Here is a 25,500-nt window from a genome sequence, read left to right on the forward strand (position 1 = left end):
CACTCAGTGTCCCCTGCCAGAATGCAACACATCCCCAGTACTTTGAATTAGCACCAGAGCTTTAAGAGTTCTCCAGCTATCACCTGGAGATTGGCAACAATGGTTTTCCAGGAAGAAATGGCTTGTTCGGAGGGTGGGGTCTATGGCATTGTATCTGTTTGAGGTCCCCCTCTTCCTCCTCCTCAGACCCCACCCTCAGCAGGCTTCATCCCTAAAATATCCTGGAAGATTCCAACCTGGAGTTGGCAACCCTATGTCCTTTCCAGGCAACCATCAGCCTACCTTTATCTGCCTGTCTGTCTTCAGGTTTACATCTCTTCCCCCCTCCCTGCACCCTCTACCTAGGAAAATGGCAGTCTTTCCCTTCAATGGGAACCAAAGCACTTGACATCATTCCCCTCTCCCTCAGATGATCCGCACAACAACCCTGTGAGGTAGGTTGAAAGTCGTGAATGGTCCATAATCCCCCAGGCAGTTTTAATAACATGAACCTGGGACCTGCACACCATCCTCTGAAGTGCTATCAGGTACATATCAGTGGCAGTAATAGGGTGACTGCTGGCACCTTTTCCTACCATTTTTTGCCTTGTGGTATTCTGCTTGTGGTTGTGTTATTGGGTTTGTTTCTTTTGAAGGGGAAGTGATGTGTTGTGGGTGAGGACATATTTTACCTCAGGATAAACCAGGTCACATATGCAGCTGACAGTTCCAACTGTCGAGGGAGGGGGGAGTTTGAGGTGCAGAATGGAATGAGGTCCAATCAGCTTCCATATGCAAATGACCTTGAAACGCTTGCCCAGTCAGAGAAGAGTGGCCTAGGCTGCAGTGGGTGGGAGAGAAGAGTGGACCCAGCACCCATCGAATGCCAGCTGATTACTCTTGAGTGACGGTTCGTTTGCCAGTGGGTGATGCAGTACTCTTAAAGGGCCAATGGGAGAGCCTGGAATCGTGAATAAATTAGTAGGCCGAAGAGTCAATTGGAATATGAGGAATGTTGCTAGCACTTTGTCTTGTTTGAATTTTAATGCTGTATTTATTAATGTATGCGATTTTATTATGATTGTATTATGGGAATTTTATCTGTCTGTAAGCCGCCCTGAACCGCCCTCAGCCGGGAGGGCGGGATATATATATATATATATATGATGCCTTCCATATGCTCCTTATCTGTTACAGCGCCCCATCTTGCTCCTGTTACTCTCAGTACTGAGGCTCATCCTGGTAGCCATCACCAGGTTCTTATGAGCTGTCTCCAGAAACATGAGAGAGGCCACACGCCCCCTTCCACTCACACAGGGTGCCCCCTGCCACCTTCTGCATCTCTCTCATGTCCAGGGTTACATGTAGGTCAAGCTGTCACATGTCACCACCCTTCTTATCGCTGTTAAAATCTCTAGAGAGCCATGTGCTCTCTCACTCACAGAGACATCAGCCAACAGAGTAGCCCAGCTCTTTTAAAGTAATTTTTTAAGTTTACCTGTTGAATTTTGGCATATGTGCCTCATTTGTTAGTCGCCCTGAGCCCATCCGGGAAGGGCAGGGCATAAATTTAACAATAAAATAAATAAATATTGGGGTTGGAGGTACATACACTGTTCCATGTACACACTTCCAGCACCTCATTCTTAAATATCTTAAAACATATAGACTGAGATCTTCACTGGTGTGTGTGCGTGTGTCTTTCCCTGAGATACAAGTCCCACAAGGTTAAACAATCAACTTCCATTTATGGTTTGAACATAATACTGAAGAAAGTAATGTAGAGGTTACAATATTTCATTTCCCTTGAACTTTTGAACTGTTTCTCTATTCCAGCAGTTGGAATCTTTTGTTATAAATTGACTTTTCTTTATATTTAGCTTTAAGCTGATCCTCTCCTCAGCTTCAGTCAGTCAGATATACCTTTTTTGCTCTCAGCTCTGTAATTGCCAAATCTCTTAACAGTTTTACAGCTGTCTCCCCCCACATTCTGTCAGCTCTCATTTTTCACTCTTAGCGGGAAGTGGGACCCTCTAGGTCCATCAGGACCACATTTTAATTAGGCACCCATAGCACTTATCCAGGTAGCCAGATCAGCTGAGTCAAGGTTGGGGGCCATGTTCGGGGCTAAAACAGGGTGAAAGAAAGCATTTTTTGCAGTGCTGTATTTGCTTATTTTTCCAGCAGTAATGCTGGTTGGTAATGCTGAATCCAGAATAAACTTTAGGGTCTTGACTGAATCAGTGAGACCCCGTTAAAAATTAGTCTATTTGCTATAGTATATTTTTGTTGTTTTGTCTTTTAACAATACTTGCCAATTTGATTCTTTCTAGGTATTTGGGAACAAGATGATAATTCCTTCCTTGGACGGAGACCTTTTCCAGTGGGATCGTGACAGAGAAAGCATGGAAGCTGTTCCTTTCACGGTTGAGTCTCTGCTTGAGTCATCCTACAGGTTTGGAGATGATGTTGTCTTGGTTGGAGGAAAATCCTTGACAACATATGGGCTGAGTTCATGCTCAGGAAAGGTAAAAAGATTGGCACAAAGTAGTAAGACTTTTCATGTTATTTATGAAAGTTGAAGTTGCTTTTGAATTTGAGGCCCTCATCTCCGACAGAACTATAATGATGATGATGATGATGATGATGATGATGATGATGATGATGATGATGATGATGATGATGATGATGATGATGATAATAATAATAATAATACACTGCCAGTTTTCTTACCTGGGGAACAAGGCCTTTTCTAATTGTCAAGTAAATTTGGGATCTTACATTGATTTCTAAATTTAAGGAAGGCTTTTTAGTAGGTTTCATCTTAGTGAGTTGTAGTTTTTAAAACCATTGAGTTCAGGTGAAAATTAAGCATATGTTTTAAAAGACTGTCTGCTGCAAAGGCAGCAGATCCTGATATTTTTTTGTGTTGTAACCATCTATAAGCTGGAGTCTTTTTTTTGTAGAGTATTTGAAGTAGTCTGCAGTGTGGTAAACATACATAAGTACAGGTGGAGTTGTGGTAGAAGATTGAGAAAATATCAGTACTCTGATCTTGATGTTTTTCAGTCTGGTTTTATTCCTGGGTTTGGTACCAAGGTGACTTCAGCTGCACAAAGGCTACAAAGAACCCAGCTCTCTCTCAGCTCCCACACAACAGCTAGGAAGGCAAAGGGAGAAAGGAAAACCCCTTCCCTTCTGTCAGCAACTCCCCATGTGCTCTCCACTGCTTGCCTCAGCCCAGCTGACTTTGAGCTAAATTGCAGATAAAGCTTTGGATCTGCTTATACTAGAATTTTGTCAAGGGATTATTTCCATCCTTTCCCGTATCTGATTTCATGCCCAAACCTCCCCCTTCTTTCAAGAAATCTGTGATGTGGTTGAAACCAGTCTCTCCCCATATATGCATTTAAGTCCAGTTGTTCCAAGTGCCATAACCTCTCATGTTGAAGACCTCTGAATCAGTACCATGACGCCAGTTTTCAACTGAAGTGGCTGCAAGGCCACATCTCATTCTAAAGGTTTGTATTGTAATTCTGTCTGTCTGGACCTTTTTGTACCTATAAATAAATAGATCTGTTATTTTCTGGGTTTTGGCTAGAAATTCTTTCAGGATCAGTACACCAATAGCAGGGAAAAGAAATAAGAACCATAACAAACTTTTCATCTTTACAACTGCATTCCTAGTCATGACAAGTTAAGCTTGGACCATTTCTTTAAATCAGATTCTGCCGTGTCCATAACTGGTATTTGGACCAATGTATCTAACGTTTCAGGAAAATGTATTCCTAAATATCTGTTGTCTTTAGATTTCCATGTGACTACCATAATTCTAGCTATCACCTTTCTTCATCTAACAATGCAGATTTCTTGGCATTTATTTTATAGCCAGAGAACTAACCAAACTCATTTAACTTTAGTAAATTCTTCACAGGAGTCTCTGGGCTCAGATAAAGAGAACACTACATCATCTACTTAAAGCAGAATTTTAGACTCTGCTTTGGTACAGGATTTTCACAATTGATTTATTTTGCTGCCCTTTTCTGGCCATGGGAACCTTGGGAGAAAGACCTTGGGCAGCAAGTCCTGCACTTTGCCATCTGAACTGTGCTTCTGTCCTGGCTTTCCATCATCTCTGCTCTCAGGGACCTGAGGGAAACCCTGGGATCCCTGACAATAGGTCCCTTTCCTTCATGGGTCCCAATTTCTTGTGCTGACTCCTGTTCCTGAGCCCTCCTGGTCCAGTAGCCATAGCTGGTCCACAAGTGTCCCTGATGGCTTCTGGAGGTCAGAGGGCCCAGGTGCCTTGGGGTCTTTCATGGCTTTGCACTCCGTGGGATTTGCCACCGTGGAGAGAAATTATCAGGCCCCATCATGACAATGCCTAACCTTTCTCCCTCTCCTCTCCCCCTTCCCCCACAAAATCCATACTTGAAGAATTCATGGCATTAACTCTCTGTTCTGACCCTCCCCAACCAGACAATTTTCATTAATTAAGGTTCCTGGTATGGTTTCCTTTCACATATGTGAAAAACTGACCTGTGACCCACAAAAGCTCATATTGAAATAAGTGCTGTTAGTCTTTGACTTTTGCTTAAGGCCCTTTGCCAACCTCAAACTGGACAACTGGGGGGAGGAGTGGCAATTCTCTTCTGTGTTGCTTTTTCAAGTGTGGACATAGGCCTGGATTGGATGTGCCTTGTGTTTGGCACCAGAGAGAGGTCAGGGGTCCTGCTGGAACACATCATCCACCAAACCTGCCAGCTGGCTGCGCTGAAAGAGGTGGTCTAGGACCTCCTGTTGCAGATCCCCCCGGGGACTTCGATGCATTGTCAGGTCAAGCCACGACTTCATGGCAGCCATGTAGCCAGGAGATGGTCTCCAGTTGTGATGAGAGGACGCTGGATTTTCTGGTTATTCCTCTGATTAAGGTTGCCTGCCTGGCATATACCATAGCCTGTTCCTCTCCAGCGGTATCTCCCACTTTGTGGAACAGCCTGCCTGAAGAGGGCATCATCCTTAGACGTTTTTGGGAGGTGCCGTAAGGCTGTTTTGCTATTTGCTATGCACTTGAGTTGCAGTCATTGGGTGGGGAGGTCATGAGGTTTTATTGCTTTACGGATAGTTTCATTTTTGAATTGTAAGTTGTTTAGAGCCTCAAAAGCAGGTGGGGTGTAAATGTACTAAATGTATATTTTACCCTGCCACGACTGTTTTCAGAGTGGACCTTCCTTTCCTAGCAAAAGTGCCTACCCTATTCTCTAGGTCAGAAGAGCTCATCCTCCCTCATTTTTGCCCCAGCTGCCTAGCCAAAGAAGTGACTGCCATAAGCTAAACGTAAGAAGGCTTTGAAAAAAACTGAGCTGCTTCATCCGTGTCCTCCTTTGTGTCCTCAGAATCAGGGCATGCCCAGGTCTGTCAGTCTCAGTCAGTGTTTTATGGAAGGGCTTGCAGGGCTGGTGTTGCAGCTCCTTGGCAAATCAGAGCAAGCTCTCCTGATCCACAGATCACTCACGGAGGATGTTTGCCAGTCTCTGCTTTTTACATTCAAATATTTTAACCGAAACACATTTCCCTCTGTAAATGCTGTCTTCATTTGTGGGGGGGTCGTTAATAGCCATTCCTGTGAAACCATTTAGCAACAAGCCTGATTTCGAAATCCTTACCAGGATGTGGGGCAGCCCTTTCCTGCTGGCTCTCATGACACTAAACAAGAAAGGCAAGCTGGATTGAACCATGATGTTTCTTTCTATTTAGGGTGAGGCTGGCAGGCTGACCACACCTGGGAGAAGATCAGGCACCCACAAAAGGCAGGGATGAGGCATGGTGAGAATCACAGATGTGTGGTGCCCATAGTTATGTAGAGGAGGGTATTCCAGGCTTGTCACGTCACTGCTGGTCCCCATTCTTTCACTCCTTTCCTTGGGGTTAGCCTCTGATCAGTGCTTGAGTGGGCCTCTTGGCCAGCCTCGTTTTATGGCACAGGGGTGGGGGGGGTGGAGGGGGCCCTGCCTTTTGAGTGAGTGACGTTTCTGCCTGCTGTCCTGAAACTGAAAAGAAAAAAAGAACTTTATCATGCCCAGCTTCCCTGTCTGCAGTTATAATTTCCAAACCGGCTAGGCAAATAACAGAAACAACAACTTCTCTTAAGTTTATTTAGTATAGTTTTATTTAGTACAGTTTCTCCCTTCAAGGAGCTCTGGTGGCCTACACTGGTCTCTCTTCCTTCATTTTGCTGTCACAACAGCCCTGTGAGAGGTCAGTTAGGCTCAGTGACTTGCCCAAGGTCACCCGGGAAGCTTAATGACACAATGGGGATTTGAACCCCGGTCTCCTAGTGCCTAGTCCAACACTTTAACCAGTACCCCAAGCTGGCTGGTCTAGTGCTTGCCAGTGTGTGGTATGATCTTGGAAGTCCCCATTTCATATCTCTCCTTGTCCTTCATTATCTCGGACTAGGTCGTAAGTCAGCCATTGCCTCTTCAGCCTTCCAACTGTAAAAGGAATGTTTAAAATGTTGGCCAATTGCATGAGTTTGTAAAGACTACCAAGGCTTATTAACAGATCTTCTATCCTGCTTTCCAGGCATATCTTTAAAAGTGGCTTACAATAAAAATATAAAAGTTTAATATTATTGCAGTGGTTTTTCTTTTAGTACTAAAGAGAAATCTAGAACACTTTCCTTTACAGAATCCATCTCTACTTGTGAAGTAAAATTAAAATTGATTGAAGTCAGTTCCTGCATAACCTGTAAAGCTGCACTGCTAAACTAAAGAAGAGATGTGGAAAAGCTAAGATGGTGTTTTATTCCCCAGGTGAAATACATATGTTCAGCAATGGGCTGTCGTCGCTGGGAGGATGATGAGGTAGAACAAGAAGATATTCTTCTCCTGCATCGAACTCAGAAAACTGTTCGAGCTGTTGGGCCCCGCAGTGGCAATGAGAAGTATGTAAAAGACTGGTGTCTTTGAAATAAGATATAAAAACAGCATTCTTGGCTGTAAGCATGCTGTTTAAATTCTTTGAATATTTGTTTATCTTTGTCTAGATGAATTTAAGGCCAGAAAACTGATCACTTGGTTTAGTTCTATCATTATCTTTTTACCTACACTCCACAGTCACTAACGACTAATAAATGCAATTGTTTTGTTGTAGTATATTAACTATAACGGAGGCTGTGGCGAAAGGTGGTCTTCGGTTCAGCTCATAATGTCTCCAGTTAAGGGTCAGGTTATAGGTAATGAGAAGGCCCTCTGCATGTGACCCTGGGGACCCACTGCCAGTCTGTGCAGACAATGCTGATCTCTATGGACTGATTCAGTATAAGGCAGCTTTATGTGCATGTGTGAGGAAACATTTTAAAAGTTGAGAGGCTAGCTTGTAGGAAGCAAGGAAAGAAAACATAATAATAGGACTCTGTTGAAAATGATCAAATAGCTTATAATTTAAGGACAAGTTATTAGAACAATGCCTTTTTAACCTCATTTGCCGTCTGCTTGAAATATTGCTGTGGTAACAGGTTAGTGCGTCCATTCAGTGTTAGATCATTCATTTTCAGTGCGAGATTTACCTTCAAAAGCTGTCGCTTCAGCTTTTTCTGTATACTTTTTTGAAGGGAAATGTTGGATGCTGAATGTTGTCTTTGTGTCAGTGATCTGCTGATTACATTAATACCCAGCCTTTCTGTTAATATGCTCAAGATGGTTAACTAATCAAAATTTTACAAAGTACCCTTACCTCAGCACCATAGAAAACTGCGAACTGGCTCTTCTTTCTGATAGCAGAAGTTGATTACTTGAATTGCCACACAAGGGGCAGCAGATAAAGACATTCTTTCATCTCCCCAATCCCACCCCCGGCCTCTTCTTACCCTTGGTGGCAGTGATGCCAGGAGTCATCTGTGGCTTCTGCCTCTGAGACTGGCAGCTGGTCTCACACGCAGGCTTGCACTCTAGAAGTACTTCAGACAAAGTTTTCAGTTACATGTTAGCTTCTCTGGAAGGTTGAAAACCTGGGTGGTGTTCAAAATCTTTTATACTGAATTTGTATTTTCCTTTTTTGATTGTTAAAGGTGGAATTTTAGTGTTGGTCATTTTGAACTGCGCTATATTCCAGACATTGAAACTAGAGCGGGATTTATTGAAGGCAATTTGAAATCAAGTCTGAACAAAGAAGATTCTAAAATAATTTCAGATGTGGAAGAGCAGGAGGCTGCAACAAAGGATACAGTGATAAAGGTCTCTGTGGCTGACTGGAAGGTTATGGCATTCAGTAAGCAAGGAGGACATCTGGAATGGGAATATCAGGTACTGAGGGTGATACTATGTTGATACTTTTGAACAGGGGTCCCCAGCCTAGTGTCTTGGGTGCCCTGGGGCCTTGGGTGCCATGTCTCCTGGCCTCCTGCGTCCTTGTTCCCCAAAGGAGCCAAGCTGATCCTGACTTGCTGCCATCTTGTTGAAATAGGAGGTACTTTAGAAGAACCCAAGGACCCTTTGTGTCTACAGGGACAGGGGAAAACAACCTCCGTTGAAGGAGAGTGGTTACTATTGCAACCTTCCAGCATTTTGTGATTGGCCTTAGCATCCCATGGCAGCCATTTTGTGGTGGTACCTACCCACTCCCCATTCTCAAAAATTCCAGAAGTGCCCACAGTCTCAACAAGATTGGGAATCCTGTTTTAGAAGTAATACAGCTTTGCAAAAACAACTTGCCCATTTTTAATTTTTTTAAAGTTGTATCTGTCATATTTTGAATTCTATTATTGAGTTGATGGGCAATCTATGATGAAAATAAGTCTTGATTCTAAAGAAATCCTTTGATGAATGCATTTTAATAGGTTGGATGAGGGGTAATAAACTGAAGGTCAAGCAAACTGAATTTTACTGATTTGTACGGAACAGCAGGATCTCGGTCCCTGGATAGTTTTTCCTGCCTAAAGATAAAGGTGCGGATCTCTTCCATGGTATCTGTCCGGAAAACTCTAGGTTTGATTGCATCCAGATTGGACTCCTTCTATACTCTTTGTGGGGCAGCCTGTGAAAACTGGGAGCTTCAGCTGGTCCAAAATGTGAATAGTGTAAGTGCCCATATCTTGTCAATTTTAAAAGCTCTGTATTGGCTGCTGGTTTGCTTCTGGCCACCTTTTAAGGTGCTAGGGTTGACCTTAATAACAGCTGGGAGCTCCTTCCACCATAGGGACTTGCCCTCCAGATGAGATCATCGTCCAATACTGCTTTGCAACTCAAGTTAGATGGGAGTGCATCAGACACAGAGGCTTTTCAGCTACACTTTGGAAGCTCCTCCCTGTGGTTTCTCCCTGCCAACAGAAGGTTTGTCTTATTCAGCAGCAGGCAAAATGGTTCCATTGTCTTCAGCCAGAAATTTTATGGTGGTGGGGCCTGGTTATGTCACATTAAAACGTTCTATTAATAGTGGCCCTTCCACATGCCACTGGTGTAAATGTAACACATGATATCTGTGTGTAGTCACAATCATATGCCTTTGAAGACATGGGTTACTTATGCCACTGAAAGAATTAAAACAACATGGGAGTTCACATATTGCATATAAAATGCCCTCCTCTGCATAGCCCAGGTTAGCCCAACCTGGTCAGATCTTGGAAGCTAAGCAGCATCAGTCCTACTTGGTTCTTGGATGGCAGACCACCGCGGTGGTAGGCGGTGGTAGACTACCTCTGGCTGTCTCTTGCCTTGGAAACCCTCCAGGGTCGCCATAAGTCAGCTGCAATTGGATCGGGGGGAAATGTAAAATGCATTTTCTAAAAAAAAAAAGTGCTTATCGTTGCAAATAGATTTCAATCCAATTATAAAGTCTTGACCAGGTTTCTTTGAAGATTTCTTCTTTTTTATCTTGTAATAACAAAGTCAGTTTGTCCATTTCTGCCATTTCCATTAATGTATAGATTATTTCTTCTTTTGATGGAGTTTCTTCCCATTTCCAATATTTTGCATACAAAATTCTAGCAGTTGTAATAACATGTAGAATCATAAACCTATCTGATCTTTTAAAACCTTCATTGATTTGCAGTATTCTTCTTTCCCTTCCTAAGCCACAACCTTCGACAGGGAAAAATGATAAAAATACAACCTGCGCTCCCAATTCCTTAACATAAGAACAAAAGGCCCATCCAGTCCCAACACCCTGTGTCACACAGGGGCCAGAAATACCAGGTGCCATCAGGAGGTCCACCAGTGGGGCCAGGACACTAGAAGCCCTCCCACTGTTCCCCCCCCCCAAGCACCAAGAAGACAGAGCATCACTTGCCCCAGAGTCCCTATCTATACCTTATGGCGAATAGCCACTGATGGACCTCTGCTCCATATGCTTATCTAATTCCCTCTTGAAGCCGTCCATGCTTGTAGCCACCACCACCTCCTGTGGCAGTGAATTCCATGTGTTAATCACTCTTTGGGTGAAGAGAGCCACATAGTCTCTCTTAATACATTCTGGGCAGTATCATTTGTTTCCATGTGGATGAGCAAGAAGGGATAATAATCCATGGGCTTGATGAGTCTTCCTACCCTTTCCATCACATCCTGGATGCATGCACTCGGTAGACAGCATACCTCTTGAGACGACAAGTCCGGTTGGCACACTGTAGCTTCTACCCCTCTCGGTAGGCAATCCCCAATTACTAAAACACATGCCTTCTCCTGTATTGGGGAGCAGAAGCTCAAGTCCTCTCATCCACAGGGGTCTGAGAAATTTCCTTCAAGCTTTGTGGAGGTTGGGGGTGGAGTCCTTGTTCCAGTGGTTCAGAATGTCTCTTGATCTTCCTGCTCTTGAGGGTTACATTCTTCCATGTGCTCTCCTCCTGTGTCGGTACTCCTTCATTTGCTGAGATACCTTTCCCTCCTTCTCTTGTTACCCTCTCAAGAGTGCTTCATGCGTTCTGTCCATGAAATCTTCACCTTCCCTTATAAACTGGAGTGTGGGCAAGCGTGCCTCAAGTCCCTGTATCTTCTCCTCCAGCAGGGCTACCAGCTTACACTTGCTGCAGGTATCTTCTCCAATTTCAGATACTTCAAAAGCCCTTTAGGAAGCCAATCAGGTTTCCTATGATGACTGCCATTCTTCTTCCTCCTTGGACTGGATTGCGACTGCTTCTTAGGCTCTCATGTTTAAAACAATCCCACCCCTCTTGAACCCTTTGCCCTTGAAGCATTTTGCTTCATGGGGTACCACCCAGTGCTCACCTCTGATTCCTTAAATTAGCTTTTTTTAAATCCAGGATGCGTTCCTGACTTTTCACCATAATCCCCTTCCTGACAATTGTAAATCCTAAAATGACATGATCACTTGGCATAAAGACTTTTCACTACTTTAACCTCCACTACAAGATCCTCCCTATTAGTAAGAATGAGGTCTGTAATAGCCAAACTCCTTGCTTCCTCATCCATCTTCTGAAACATAAATTTGTCTGCCTTGCAAAAACTTATTATATCTTTCACTACTAAGACACCCCCCCCCAACAAATATCAAGAGTTTCCCATCATCACAGCTTTCTTCCTCTTAAAATTAATGATTGATCCTAAAAGACCTTATCTAACTCCTGTGTCTGAGTTCATTATCTGTAATAAACAGTCAGCCACAACTTCACCCTCCCTACCCTGTCCTTTTATTTTCACCCACTTTCAGCCAGCCCCCCCCCCCTTCCTCCAAACCATGAATTTCCTCAAGGGCATAAACTTCTTTAATGTACAATGCCAGTCCCTCTCTAACCAGTCCTATTCCTTTTAAAAAGAATATCCTTCAATTCTTATATTCCACTCGTGTGTCTTATCCCATCAAGTCTCAGTTATTCCCTCTTTTCTAGCTCCTGTTGTTTGTTTCCCATGCATTATGTGATAGTATAAACACAGCAAAAGTCATGGGCCATGCAACCCTGTCCCCTGTTTACCAACCCTACTGCCCCCTTCCATCTTCCACCTCACAGTATTCTGTCCTTCACAATTGTCCACATGATCTCCTTCCTCACTCATCCAACTCAATTTAAAGGCTTCTTATAGCTGAAGAAATGAGCAGTGCCTCACGAAAGCTCCTATCCTGCCACAAATTTTGTTAGCCTTTAAGGTGCAGAGGTCCATCAGTGGCTATTAGCCACAAAGTATAGATGGAACACTGTGTCTGGGGCAATGATGTTCTGTATTCTTGATACTTGGGGGAGGTGGGAGGACTTCTGGAGTTCTAGCCCTACTGGTGGACCTCCTTATGGCACCTGGGTTTTGGCCACTGTGTGACACAGAGTGTTGGACTGGATGTGCCGTTGGCTTGTTCCAACATGGCTTCTCTTATGTTTTTATGTTGTTCTTATGCTACTGGATATTTTCTCTTTTCTACTGCTAAAGGCTTCTTAATCAAGTGTGAAAGACTCCCACCAAATATACTCCTTCCAGCTGCTGTAAGAGGCAGCCCGTCACACGCCAGAAGACCATGAGTATAATCCATTGTCCAGAAAACCAAACCCTTCATGATGATACCACCTTTGCAGCCAGTTCCTCCTCCTCACCTGTTCAACACCCTGCCCAGCCACAGGAAGAAGAATTCAGAAAACAGTCTGGAGACCAGGCTCTGTGAGGAAAGGCTGAGGGACTTCTGGGGAATGTTGAGTCTGGAGAAGAGGAGGTTGAGGGGGGACATGATCGCTCCCTTTAAGTATCGGAAGGGCTGTGTCACTTAGAGGAGGGCAGGGAGCGGTTCCTGTTGGCAGCAGAGGACAGGACTCGCAGTAATGGGTTTTAATTAAAGGTTGGAAGGCACCTGCTGGATATTAGGAAAAACTTTTTTACAGTAGGAGTTGTTCAACAGTGGAATCAGCTGCCTAGGGAGGTGGTGAGCGCCCCCCCCCCTCACTGGCAGTCTTTACGCAGCGTGTGGACAGACACGTGTCAGGGATGGTCTAGGCTGATCCCGCATTGAGTAGGGGGTTGGACTAGATGGCCTGTAGGGTCCCTTCCAACTCTGTGATTTTATGATACTCTTCCCTGAGTTCTGTAACTGTTCTACCCAGGCTGTCACTGTCCTTGAAAATACATCCCAGAGTATGTTATACAGTATCATTCATCGCCATGTATATCTGCCATTAAATATGGAACACTGTCAGTTGTCCATGGAGAATTTTTCTGCTATGATCATACTATATAGTGTCTTAGTTCCTAAAAGGGGACTTTCTTATATTACACCTGCTCGCAAATCACTCCCTCCAACTTAGAAATTGCTTCCTCCTACTTGGTAGATAGGCATGTGTGGGTAATGTATAGGGAAGGAAAGCCCTGGTGTTTGCAGTCTTCTAGTCTTTTTCTGTTGTGAAAGGTTCTGGAGTTTAAACCTGCTGTGGTATTATGCCTCTTTAGTCACTTAATCCCTATTCCAGATTTGGGGGGAGGTGTGTGCAGGAATTTGAGCAGTTCATTAGTGTGTAAAAGGCATTCTGTACATGCTCAGAGACCTGCATTCCTTTAGACAGAAAAGCGATGACAAGGTGTTTTGCAATTAGTGCTTAAAGACAGATATCAGCCTGAGTGGAACTGGGCATTTATTTTTCTGCTCCGTCCTCATTGTCCCCCCTCTTCCTCAAGCAGATTTCCCATGGGAACAGAGGAGGCAATCCCAAATGTTACATCTTATACCAGTTTTCGGCCCAGTGTTCTCACCACTGCGGCCATTAAGGAGAACGGAAACAAAGAAGTAGCCAGGGGGTGGGGGTGGGGGGGGAATGATGGGCTGAGCAGAGCATATAAGAGGCTTGGCCAGATTGATTCCGCTGTAGCCATCGTGCAGCTTTTCCTTTTCCATTTCTTCTCATGTGATCTGGACAAAATCTGCTTGCAGATTTCCCCTTATAGTTCCCCATATAAAGGGCTTGAAAGTTTTGTTGTTGTCTTTAAATGAAAGCTGGGAATTTAGAGGTGGAGCATGACGTGGGGGAGAGGATTTGTTTTGATGTATATATTGTCTTTACCTTTTAATCTGATGTGTTTTGTTTTAACTTGTTAATTTTATGCTGTGTTCTTTCGATGATAAGAAGAAGAGGAGATTGGATTTATACCCCAGGGCCCTTCACTCGGAGTCTCAGAGCGGCTTACAAACTCCTTTCCCTTCCCCTCCCCACAACAGACACCCTGTGAGGTAGGTGGGGCTGAAGGAACTGCCCTTGAGAGAACAGCTCTGACAGAACTATAGTTTGCCCAAGGTCATCCAGCAGCTGCAAGTGGAGGAGTGGGGAATCAAACCTGGTTCTCTCAGATTAGAGTCCGCGCACTTAACCACTACCATGCACTATGCTCTGCCTTTCTCACTGAGACTCAGTGTAAGTCAGTGCAGTCAATTGGATGAGAGCCAGTTTGGTGTCGTGGTTAGGAGCGTGGACACTAATCTGGGAGAACTGGGTTTCATGCCGCAATCCTCCACATGGGGGTGACCTTGGGTCAGTCATAAGTTCATTCAGAACTGTTCTCTCAAGGGCAGTTCTCGCGAGAACTCTCACAGCCCCATCTACCTCACAGGGTGCCTGTTGTGGGGAAGGGAAAGGAAAGGGATTGTAAGCTGCTCTGAGATTCCTTTAGGGTAGTGAAGGGCCATGGGGTCTGAATCCAATCTCTTCTTCTCTTCTTCTTCAACTAACAAACAATGTAATAGGACTGCCTTTGAAAGCTGTCTTTCTCTAGTGGTGGGATATACATGTCTTAAATGACTGGATTTAATTCACAGTGTTAAAAAAACCCTTATATTTTCTCTGCAGTTTTGCACTCCAGTTGCTTCTGCCTGGCTGGTTAAAGATGGCAAGGTAATTCCAATTAGTCTCTTTGATGATACAAGTTACACCTTGAATAATGATATCTTAGAAGATGAAGAAGATCTTGTGGAAGCTGCCCGAGGAGCTACAGAGTCCAGTGTCTACTTAGGTACATTGATATAACTGTTTTCTTGTCCAACCTCAGTTGATTTTGTGGATTTTCTGTTTTCCAGTTGGTGTCGACAAGTCAGGTTTCAACATGGAAGTGTTTTCTGGGCAACTGTATACAACTGCATGGTAGACATAGAGATGTAAAATTTCCGGAAATTTTAAAGCTCGGAAAAAAACCCGGGTTTTTTCCAGTTTTTTTCGGGGGGAAAGGAAATTTTTGGAAAAATTGAAAAAAATGCTACATTAGCATTTCTTTTGTCTTTTCTAGATTGAAAGTCATTCTGTTACTTTAGGAACATAAAAAATGACTGTGGACATTTTTACTTGGCATGAAATTATCACAACTAGCATATTAAAAATATAGTGTACCCAAACAATTATTACAAACAGAATACCCACCCACATGCAAAAACAAAACTGAAACCTTTTTATTTTCTTCTGACAATCGCACCTCCTAAAGGAAGAAATGCATCTTGTTCTTGCATTGGAGAGTTCAGTTTGTAACCTAGGACTTGCTTGTCCTCAGTGCACAGAAATTAGATCAATCTGATACCATTATATATTTTAGAAATGATTTGGAAAATATTTGAACACCTTGTCTTAAAATATTTTATTTATCATGTTAAAATAAAACATTCCATAATCAATTTCTTTTCTTTTCTTTTTCCAATTTTTCCAATTTTTCGGAAAAAAACAAAAAAGCTTCAGGGAAAAAAACGGTTTTTTCCCGAATTTTTCCGGTTTTTTTCCGGGCCTTCACATCTCTAGGTAGACATATAAACATGACCTTATGCTTGAGGTGCTGATGGGGTCTGGCTCTCATCCACATCATACCATGTAATCCATTTTCTGCAGTTTCATCTGCACCAAGTCCTTTGGATAGGGAGAAACACTTTCAGGGTCTGCAGCAGACATCCTTAACAGTATTCCCCAGAGAAGTGAAGATGAAGAGATGCGTTGATAGGACTGGACTGACCGGCACGAGTCACCTTCTACAGGCCCAGCAAGGATGACAAAGCCCTCTGGTGGTTTTACTCTTTCTTCATTCTTTTGATTGGATCTCTCTCACATCTTATCCTGTTCTCCTTCCCTAGAACTCAGGGCCCAGCAGTGTAATGTAACACTTCTGTGTCCTCCTGGGAAATGGGGCCTTCTGGTCTCCTTTCACCCCAGCCTTACTACTGTTTATAGTGAGCTCTGGTTAATTTTATTTAAGAAGTTCATTTACTTAGTGTAAGGCGGTCTCTAGGGGTGTGCATCAAAAACAATTGGTTTTTTTTTTTGATTCAGGTATATTGGACCTGAAAAATATTGGTATTCCCAATTTTTCAGCATCTCAGTACCAATATGGTATTAGGGTCCGGGTTTTATTCAGGAATATTAATTTTTTCAGCTCCATTTGTAGCCTATAGGGAAGTTGTCTGGGGGGCAGTTTTTTAAGCTGAAGGTACCAAATTTGCAGCAGAGTTGCTGGTGCCTGTCCTCAGAAGAGAGGCTCCCCAAGTTTCAAAAAGTTTGGATTGGGGGTCCGTTCTTTGGGCCCCCAGAGAAGATGACCCTATCCACCCACTGAGGTGCCCAGAAGGACCAAGGGCAGACACTAAGAGACGTCTGTATCGTCACTTTCCCAAGGAAGGGAGAGGGAGGAAGGGGCTTTGTTTCCACCCTGGGCCTCCTCTGTCAGCAGTCAGCATGCGATCACTCCATCAGAGGGAGGAGCCTTCGGTGCTGAAGCTGCCCTTCATCACTGGTTCTCATTTTCCCCCACCCATCCCTGCAAAGAAAAATGCTACAATACAGACGTGCAGATCAGCTTCATTGTTCATGGTGTTCCTGTGGGTTCTACTCATTTCTGTTTGATGACAGGCCTCTATTCTCTGTCCCTTTCATCTCCATCAAGATGAGGGACCGTTTTGAGCTGCTGTATTCTTTTCAACATGCACTTTTGGTTTGGGTTGGCTGATGACTGAGTGAGAGGAGCATGAGCACAGCCTCCAGCACCACCACCACCACCCCCGGTGCCACGTAGGCCCACTGGGGCTCCGTTGAGGTGTTTTGGTGCAGGTAGATTCAGAACGGCATCAGGGATTGGCGGGCTCCTGTCAGTCAGACTGGGGTAGCTGCCCTGCTGCTTCTTTCTGGTGACATTTTAATGTTGAGAAGAGTGTTTCTCCCTGACTTCACAATGCAGACCGAGAGAGGAGACAGGCACAAGCTTGTCCGCTCTTCAGAACTGTGGGAAGCTGACCTTCGGGAAAACCAACTGCTCAGCTGTCCAGGGGAGCAGATGTGAGCGATGCTGGCTGGCAGTGTTCCCGCATGGGGGAAACATGTTCACTCAGCAGCACACTCTGCAGGGGGCACGAGAGAGGAGCCTCTGGGCTACGGTTGCTAGGCTGGCCGGAAGAATTACTCATCGAGAACGTCGTCATCCTAGAGAGGGCACTAGCCCAAGATAACCCACCAACCCTAGCAGGGTGGATCCAGGTGGCGTGCGAGGCTGTGAACCGCTATAATTTGGTGAAGCTATATCACCAGAAGACTCCCACTTGAGAAGTCGCTGCACAGCATGGAGCAATAAGGCAGAAGCCGTGGGTTCCAGGGGGAGGTGACCAGGAACACTGACTCAAGAAGGGGCTCTGCCTCAGTTGCGGGAAGTCGGGGCACTTCGCAGCGGAGTGTGCCTGGAGTCGTAGTGAGGAGGCGAGAGAGAGAGAGAGAGAGAGAGAAAAGAAAAGGGATGAGGCAAGAAAGGGAAGATGCTTGAATCACCCCCTCCTCCAGCTTGAGGGGGGCAGTATGTCAGAATCGGGCTCTCCTGATTGTCATGTTGACTAATGTTTTCTTTTGTTTCTGTCTGCTTTCATTTTTCAACCATTTGGTCTCAGCCTTTGCCCAGCCCTCTCTGCCATAAAGATTCCAAGGGATGGGGGGGGGGAGTAGGTGTGAATGCCATATAACTGTATGTGTGTATACGGGTGTCAGGTTAGCTTTGCTGGTAAGGACTTTCCCATGAGAAGGAGCCCCAAGAGAATCTCATCCTTGAAGAAACATCTGTTACTAGATAATAATCTTTGTAGTGCAGGGTTAGGCAGGGGGATTAAAAGAGGGTGGGGAAGTGAATACCCACTGCATGACCATTGCATTATGGGACATTGATCTATTATCTATACAATGCCTGACCCTTGATCTATTCCTTAGTCTGAACAAGAGTTCTCTCCTGTGCACATCTAAATCTCTGTTTCTAATAAAGCTTTCATGAAAAGACTATTAGGCTGAGAGTGGATTGACTCAAGGGTCTGACTTGGAGCATGTGCAGAGGAGAGCGGCGTGGAGGATCGGGGGCCTGGAGACCAAGCCCTATGATGAAAGGCTGAGGGTCTTGGGAATGTTTAGTCAGGAGAAGAGGAGGTGGGGGGGGGACATGATTGCTCTCTTGAAATGTTTGAAGGGCAGGGAGCTGTTCCTGTAGGCAGCAGAGGAGAGGACTTGCAATCATGGGTTTAAATTAAGGGCAGGAAGGTACTGGCTGGATATTAGGGAAAACTTTTTTACAGTAAGAGTTGTGCAACTGCCTAGGGATTTCCCCCTCCCTGGCAGTCTTTAAGCAGCAGCTGGACAAACACTTGTCAGGGATGCTCTAGAGTCTAGGCTGATCCTGCACTGAGCAGGGAGTTAGACTAGATTGCCTGTATGGCCCCTTCCAACTCTGTAATTCTATGATTCTGTGTATACTGAGAATTTTGTTTTCTAATGTTAAATATTTGTTTAAAATATGTAGAGAGAGAAGATTTTATTGTATTTAGCCATAGGCCATTACAAACCAGACAGAGAAGAACACATAAAAATTATATAAAATAAGATACAGTCCATAAATCCATAAAACCGAGGTTATGAACAGTTAATTAATTCACAACATACCCACTAAAATCAGTATTAGCTAGGAGCAGCGTTGGCCCGTACTTTTATTGCAGCCAAGGCAAATAAAGCCATTCTATTGGATACATCGGCATTGGCATCGGCTAGCAAAAATATAATCTTCTCTGGGACTGAATAAAAACTTAAAACTGATAAGATACCAGATAAATTTTTTTACCTAGGCTGGGAGTACAATGAGCAATCAAAAATGTAATGGGAGAGATCCTCAATAGCAGAAGAGCCACAAATACATAAACGCTGTGCCTTGGGTGTTCTACTATAGCGGCCGACCAATACAGCCGTAGGCATTGATTCAAAGCGCAAAGATGTAAAAGCTGCTCTAAGATTATGATTATATTAACCAGATAAGGTGATCTAAAATGATCATTCTTAAATGATTTAAACCAGGTAGCAGACTGTGTTTTTAAAATTAAGTGTCTATCTAGCAGAGCATCATGCTTAAATACCCATTCTCTGAGATCTGAGTTATTTGTTGAGGAGCTAAGGAGGTCGTCAGGAATGGAATATCTTAGTAGTAGGTTATTAAGGAAACAAGAACGATCTAAGTCTTTAGATAGCATTGAATTAAAGGCCAGTTGGCTGAACGAATCAGTGCTAGCAGCTCTGATTTTCTTCCAAGATTTTAGAATCGCAAGATACACCCGCGCGCTTAGAGAAGGCAGACCAGTTTCTGCTCTCATCAGGGCAACTGGTGTTCCCTTAGGAAGAGCCAAGATGCGCCTTAAAAACTGATTTTGGATTGTTTCAATACTAGTGAGTATATCCTCTTTCCATCCCCAAACCTCGGCACCATACAAGAGGTGGGGAATGACCTTACTTTTAAATAATTTTATAACAGGATCAATACGAAAACCTCCCTTGGTATAATAGAACTTCAAAATGGATCCCACAATCCTCGTCACAGATGCTTTTACTATGGCTATATGAGCGTTCCAGTTCAGATTCTCTCTAAATGTAATCCCTAAATACTTAAAGGTACTACACTGATTTATTGAATTGCCAAGAATGCTCCAGGAGGAAATTTGAGCTCTTTTTCTAAAGACCATCACTTTGGTTTTATCAAAGTTAATGTTAAGGGTCTCTTCCTTACAGTACATTCCTAATTGCTGCAATAATCTTCTCATCCCGATTTTTGTAAGAGATATTAGGGCCATATCATCCGCATAAAGTAAAATTGAAATTTTATGCTTCCCAAGGGTAGGTGGGAAGAATAAAATATGTAAATTTGTGTGTGTTTAATACATGCATGACTCAGGTTCCAAACGCCCTGCCTACCTCACAGGGTGTCTGTTGTGGGGAGGGGAAGGGAAAGGAGTTTGTAAGCTACTCTGAGACTCCAAGTGAAGGGCAAGGTATAAATCCAATCTCCTCCTCCTCCTCCCCCTCCTTCAATTAGGTCTTTGCTTTGTTATTCAGGAATGTATAGAGGCCAGCTGTATCTTCAGTCATCTGTCAGAATTTCAGAAAAGTTTCCAACCAACCCTAAGGCTTTGGAGTCTAGAAAGGATAATGCTGTTATCCCATTGCCCATGATCAAATGGAAACCCTTGATTCGTAAGTGACTGTTCTTGTCAATAAAGTAACTTTTTCCAGCAGGAAGTTAACCGTGTGACTTTTTATGTGAAAGTGTATGGCTGCTGTTCTTTGATTAGAAAGTTATATTAGCATATTATATTTCTAAGTTTAAGTAACAGTCTAAGATGGCGTTGATTTGCCAGGTAACAGATATTGAGGTTGTGGTAGATGACTTAAAGAAAATGTAAGCTCAGTATGGAACAACGATGAAAAGGAGAAATTCTATGAAAGGGAGTATTAGGAACGAATTTGAAAACAAAATGGCCAGTATTATTAGGGCCTTGTAAGGATCTGTTGGAGCTGTGGTAGCTCAAGTGGTTAAGACGCTGAACTCTCTCTCTCTCTCTCTCTCTCTCTCTCTCTCTCTCTGTGTAATGTGTAACAAAACAAAGTTTGGGTCCAGTGGTCCCTTTAAGACCAACAAAGTTGAAGGTACAAGCTTTCTTGTACAAGCACACTTCTGCAGCTGTACTCTGAATTAACCTTTATGGGTCTTAAAGGTGCCACTCAAACTTTGTTCTGCTGCTTCAGACCAACATGGTTAACTAAAATACAGTTAAAAATTTCATTCTGAGATTCTCTCAAGGTTATTGTTACGGTTATATTTTATGTTTGTATGTTTTGTATGTTAGTTAAACTAAAAATTAAAAAAAAGATGTTGGCTCACTCACAAATTTTATGATTTGGCTCACACAGAAAATTTTTTGCACACAGAGCTTCAGAGCTTAGTTGGGAACATTGCCTGCAGCATATTAGTATTCACAAGCAGGAAACCTGCAAGGACTTATAGGGGTCACTTCTTTTTCTCCTTAAGTGGGAGAAGTCATCCAAACCAACTAGGTCATGCCTTTTCTTGCTGCAGGCAAATTTGGTATGATTCTCCTGGGTCAGAGGGAGGCTGCCCTTCCAGTTTCGATAGCCCTGCGGCTCCAGCAGGACTCTCAAGCCTAGTTCTGTTTCTGTGGATTGGGGGGTGGGGGAGGAAGACTTACTAATTCCCTCAGCGTGGAATAAGATAATGAACAGACTTCAGGGATCATGATCTAAGAAAAATAGGCTTTGGGCACAGGAGAAAGGCAGACACAAAGCATTACTGCTGTGGCCACAATGTTAAACAAGGCAGTAAGACCCAAGGTTTTGGGTCTATCCTCCGCCTCTTTGCTGCCCGCAACCCAAGCCTTATTAAGGTCATACAGATGTCTACAGTGGTTGATGTTCCCGCATTGACTCGAAAGCTTCCGGGTCCTTGAGGAGTGTTCCTGCTGGCCCCAGAGGTGAGCTTCCACCCTTCCAAGAGAGCCAAGGGCATGATTTTGCGGGTCATGAATCTAGACTAGGTGGCTCCTTCACAGGACCTTTCCCTTTATTTCTGGCTTTTCCAGTTCCTTTGAGCTACCCAGCCAGCACAGGAAGCCTCAATATGATGGTCGTACCATTTTTACCCACCTTTCTCAATCAAGCCACTGCAGACTGGATGATGCAGGCATGGAGGCCACCCTGGATGCCCCCACCTCAAGCCATGTTTCCACCCTCGAGCATGCCAGGAGCTCAGCTATCAGGGGCTACAGATTGTAACAGGGTTGGAACCAGGAATATCCTGAAGGAACCTGTCTGCCTGGGTTGTAAAAGTCATGGGGTGCGAAGGAAGAGTTTGTCCTTTTCTAGATCATGCTCCTTGGAGGAAAATTTACAACCACCTAGACCCAAATGCGCCAAAAAGCTGCGAAATAAAAGACACTCACAGCATAGGGAAGCGGCAGATGGAGACAATAGATCTTCATCTTTTACGGGGGCTCTGTAAGGCAAGTGATTAGAGCCGTTCCTAAAAGACGTTGCCAAGCAGCTGCAGGATCAGGCTCTGACACAGAGATGCACTCAACCAAAATCTCTTTGGCAGTAAGTTCCAATAAGTCATGGAAGCAGTGACAGATTTCACGTTCCTGGCATCCAAGATCACTGCAGATGGTGACTGCGGCCATGAAATTAAGATGCCTGTTCCATGGGAGGAAAGCATTGTTAAGCCTAGACAGCATAATAAAAAGTAGAGACAACAAAAGTCCGCATGGTCAAAGCAGTGGTATTCCCAGTAGTCTTGTATGGCTGCAAGAGTTGGACCATAAGGAAGGCCGAGCACCAAAGAATAGATGCTTTTGAATTATGGTGCTGGAGAAGACTCTGTTGAGGCAGCCTTTGGGAGGAGAGTCCTTCGGCAGGTGGTGGACTGAGAGCATAATACAGATCTCCTTGCAGTCCAACCCATTCTGGCCACGACACCCATGGTTTTCAGAACGGGTGAAGACGTCAGTGGGTGTCCTGTGGCGGCTACCTCTCAAGAGGGATCTCTTGGCTCAAGGTCCAGTTCTGCACCCAGACCCGGACTGGATTCAGTTAATGGCATGGAGGTTGAGCAAGCAGATTTAGAAAGATGTGGTTTCTCTAAGGAAATTGTGAATAGTACGGTTCAAGCAAGAAGACCAGCAGCTAGGCATATTAACAACTATACCTAGTCTACCTTAAAAAAAAATGAGCCCCTAGTAGAAAGATAGACCTGCTCAAACCATCCCTTAAGGATGTAGTTATGTTTCTACATGAGGGATGGAAACAAGGTTTGGGACTAGATGCCTTCAAAAGGGGCAAGTGGCAGCTCTTGCAGCAGTTCTGGGAAACAAGGGTCTGGGCGACTTACCTGCCAACAGACCAGGAGGGTCTTAAAAAGAACTATGCCGTTAGTTCCATCCATCCAACACAGATTTCCTACCTGGAGTCTGTCCAAAGTGTTGAAGGTCCTGACAAAAACACCTTTTGAGCCCATAAAATCAATTGAACTAAAATTTCTTTCATGGAAGGTTGCTTTCCTCATAGCTATGACTTCAGCCAGGCAAGTTTCAGAGGGCCTTCTCTGGGGGACACTACAGGACTCTGACCAGCTGAACTCTGTTGAGGCAGGAGAGTCCTTCAGCGGGTGGTGGACTGGGAGCAAAATACAGATTTCCCAACCAGTGTCTGGCTTGGATATTTAACCAGTCTGGATGACTTCCCCCACTGAAGGAGAATGAAACATGGGGCTTACCTGAAGGTTTCTTCTCTCCAGTGGGGCGAAATCATCTAAGCTGGCTAGGTCATGCCTTCTCTCGCTCCAGGTAGGGCTATGCACGTTTGTGTAGACTGCTGGGCTATTTGGGGGGCAGCATTGCTGTGACCCAGGAGAGTCAAACAAAATCTGCATAGCCCTGCTTGGAGCAAGAGGGGGTGTGGCCTGATCACTTTGATTCATTGATTCATTGATTGGTTTTGTCTGACTTATACCCCGCCCTCCCCGTCAGAGCAGGCTCAGGGTGGCTTACATAAAATATCAGATAAAAACAGAACATTCATAAGACATTTAAAAGTGCCGGTGTGCAGTATTACAAATAAAGTGCATCCAGTGGTACAAAGGCTGCCAGAAGAATTTCTCTCGCATTCAGACATCATGACAAGCGGTAAATAAACAGTGGCTGGATGGCACTGGGCACAGACAGAGCTTGTTTGCTGTGCTCACGTGTTCCCCTCACTCCTGGCCACCTCTTCCTTCCTTCCTCCACTCAAACTCCAGTTTGCCGAGGCATCTGAATGGAGATGACTTTGGATGACTTCACCCCACTGAAGAGAAGAAACATTCAGATAAGTTCTTTCCCTTTTCCTACCCACACTATTTCCTTTTCCTCTTCTCCTGGTGGCCCCATATTCTCGCCATTCCCTTTTTCCCTATCTCCTCTCTACCCATCAGCCAACCTCCCTTTTATCTGCCCCCCCCCATCTTCAGCCATGTTTATTTGCTACATTTATACCCCATTTTTCTCCATAGTGGTGACCCAAAGCAGCTTACATCATCCTTCCCTCTTCCATTTTGTCTTCACAATAACTAATTTGCAAGGTAGATGAGACTGAAAGGTAGTGACTGGCCCTAGGTCACCCAACAAGCTTCCGTGACCGAGTGGGGATTCAGACCTGAGTTTCCCAAATCCTAGTCCATGACTCAAACCACTACAGAACACTGCCTTTGCCAAAACTCGTGAAGTTCATTAATTGTTTTTAACTTCTCCAACATCATATATTTTGTTTTTCCTTTCTAGATTCTCCTTCCAGGACTCCTGTGTTGGTGGGATCTGATGAATTTGACAAATGTCTCAGCAATGATAAGTTTTCCCATGAAGAGTACAGTAATGGTGCCCTTTCAGTCCTGCAGTATCCCTATGGTATGAATAAGCTGCACTTTCAGGTTTTCAGCTATTACGTTATTACAACTTGGAAGGTGCTATCAGAAGCTAGGGATTTTTCACTTATATAAATGTACTTTTAGATCTTTGTAACTCTGATTCCTAGCACATAGACAAATTGTAGGGGTGGTCTTACTCAGCTTATAGGAAACCCACATCATTGATTGTCTCGGTTAGACCCACAGGTAGCCAAATAAGCTGCCATATCTTCCACCAGGAGCCATGGCCAAGATCCAAAAACACATCTGCCTAGTTCCATGCACTCATAGGGCATTCCTTGGCCATTCTCTTAACAGCAGTCCTGAGTCCCTATGCAACACACCATTAAAAGAGAAAGCTTTCAAAATTGATTTGTAATGTATAGAGATTTGCTGTCTTAAAGGGCAAGAAAGCAGTTTCTTCTGTGTGTGTCTAAAGCTGGGAACAGTTCTTTAAATGCTGCCTAGGACTTTCACTATTTAATAGTTTTAACAAGATAAACTCCTTTGGTCGTTTGTAGACAGTAATATTTATTCTTTTCTTCAAAGATAATGGTTACTATTTGCCCTACTACAAGAGGGAAAGGAACAAACGAAGCACTCAGATTACCGTCAGGTTTTCTGACAACATGAACTACAAGAACACCCGAAAAAAAGATCCAGTTCTTCTGCTGCACTGGTGGAAGGAAATTGTTAGTACCATTGTCTTGTGCATTGTGGCCACAACTTTTATTGTCTATCGACTTTTTCATCCACATGTTCACAACCGAGTAAGTATATTGCTCTAGAGAATACAGAATCTTACTTGTATCATTCCATAGTTGCTTTTTTTGTTTGTTTTTTG

At 44.0% G+C, this 25,500-nt stretch overlaps 1 protein-coding gene across 1 annotated transcript in view; it reads left to right on the plus strand.

The window, feature by feature from the left end:
• The first annotated feature begins 2,327 nt into the window (after positions 1-2,327).
• EIF2AK3 (eukaryotic translation initiation factor 2 alpha kinase 3) overlaps positions 2,328-25,500 on the plus strand; it is a 72,932-nt gene continuing 49,759 nt past the window's right edge. Inside the window, exons 1-7 of the mRNA XM_015420950.1 lie at positions 2,328-2,507; positions 6,795-6,925; positions 8,051-8,285; positions 14,744-14,906; positions 20,264-20,401; positions 24,535-24,657; positions 25,206-25,426. Of these exons, the coding sequence (XP_015276436.1) occupies positions 2,328-2,507; positions 6,795-6,925; positions 8,051-8,285; positions 14,744-14,906; positions 20,264-20,401; positions 24,535-24,657; positions 25,206-25,426 (1,191 nt within the window). The remainder of the gene's footprint in view (positions 2,508-6,794; positions 6,926-8,050; positions 8,286-14,743; positions 14,907-20,263; positions 20,402-24,534; positions 24,658-25,205; positions 25,427-25,500) is intronic.

This window comes from Gekko japonicus, unplaced genomic scaffold (assembly GCF_001447785.1).
Source record: "Gekko japonicus isolate JY-2015 unplaced genomic scaffold, Gekko_japonicus_V1.1 scaffold2993, whole genome shotgun sequence".
Taxonomy (NCBI): domain Eukaryota; kingdom Metazoa; phylum Chordata; class Lepidosauria; order Squamata; family Gekkonidae; genus Gekko; species Gekko japonicus.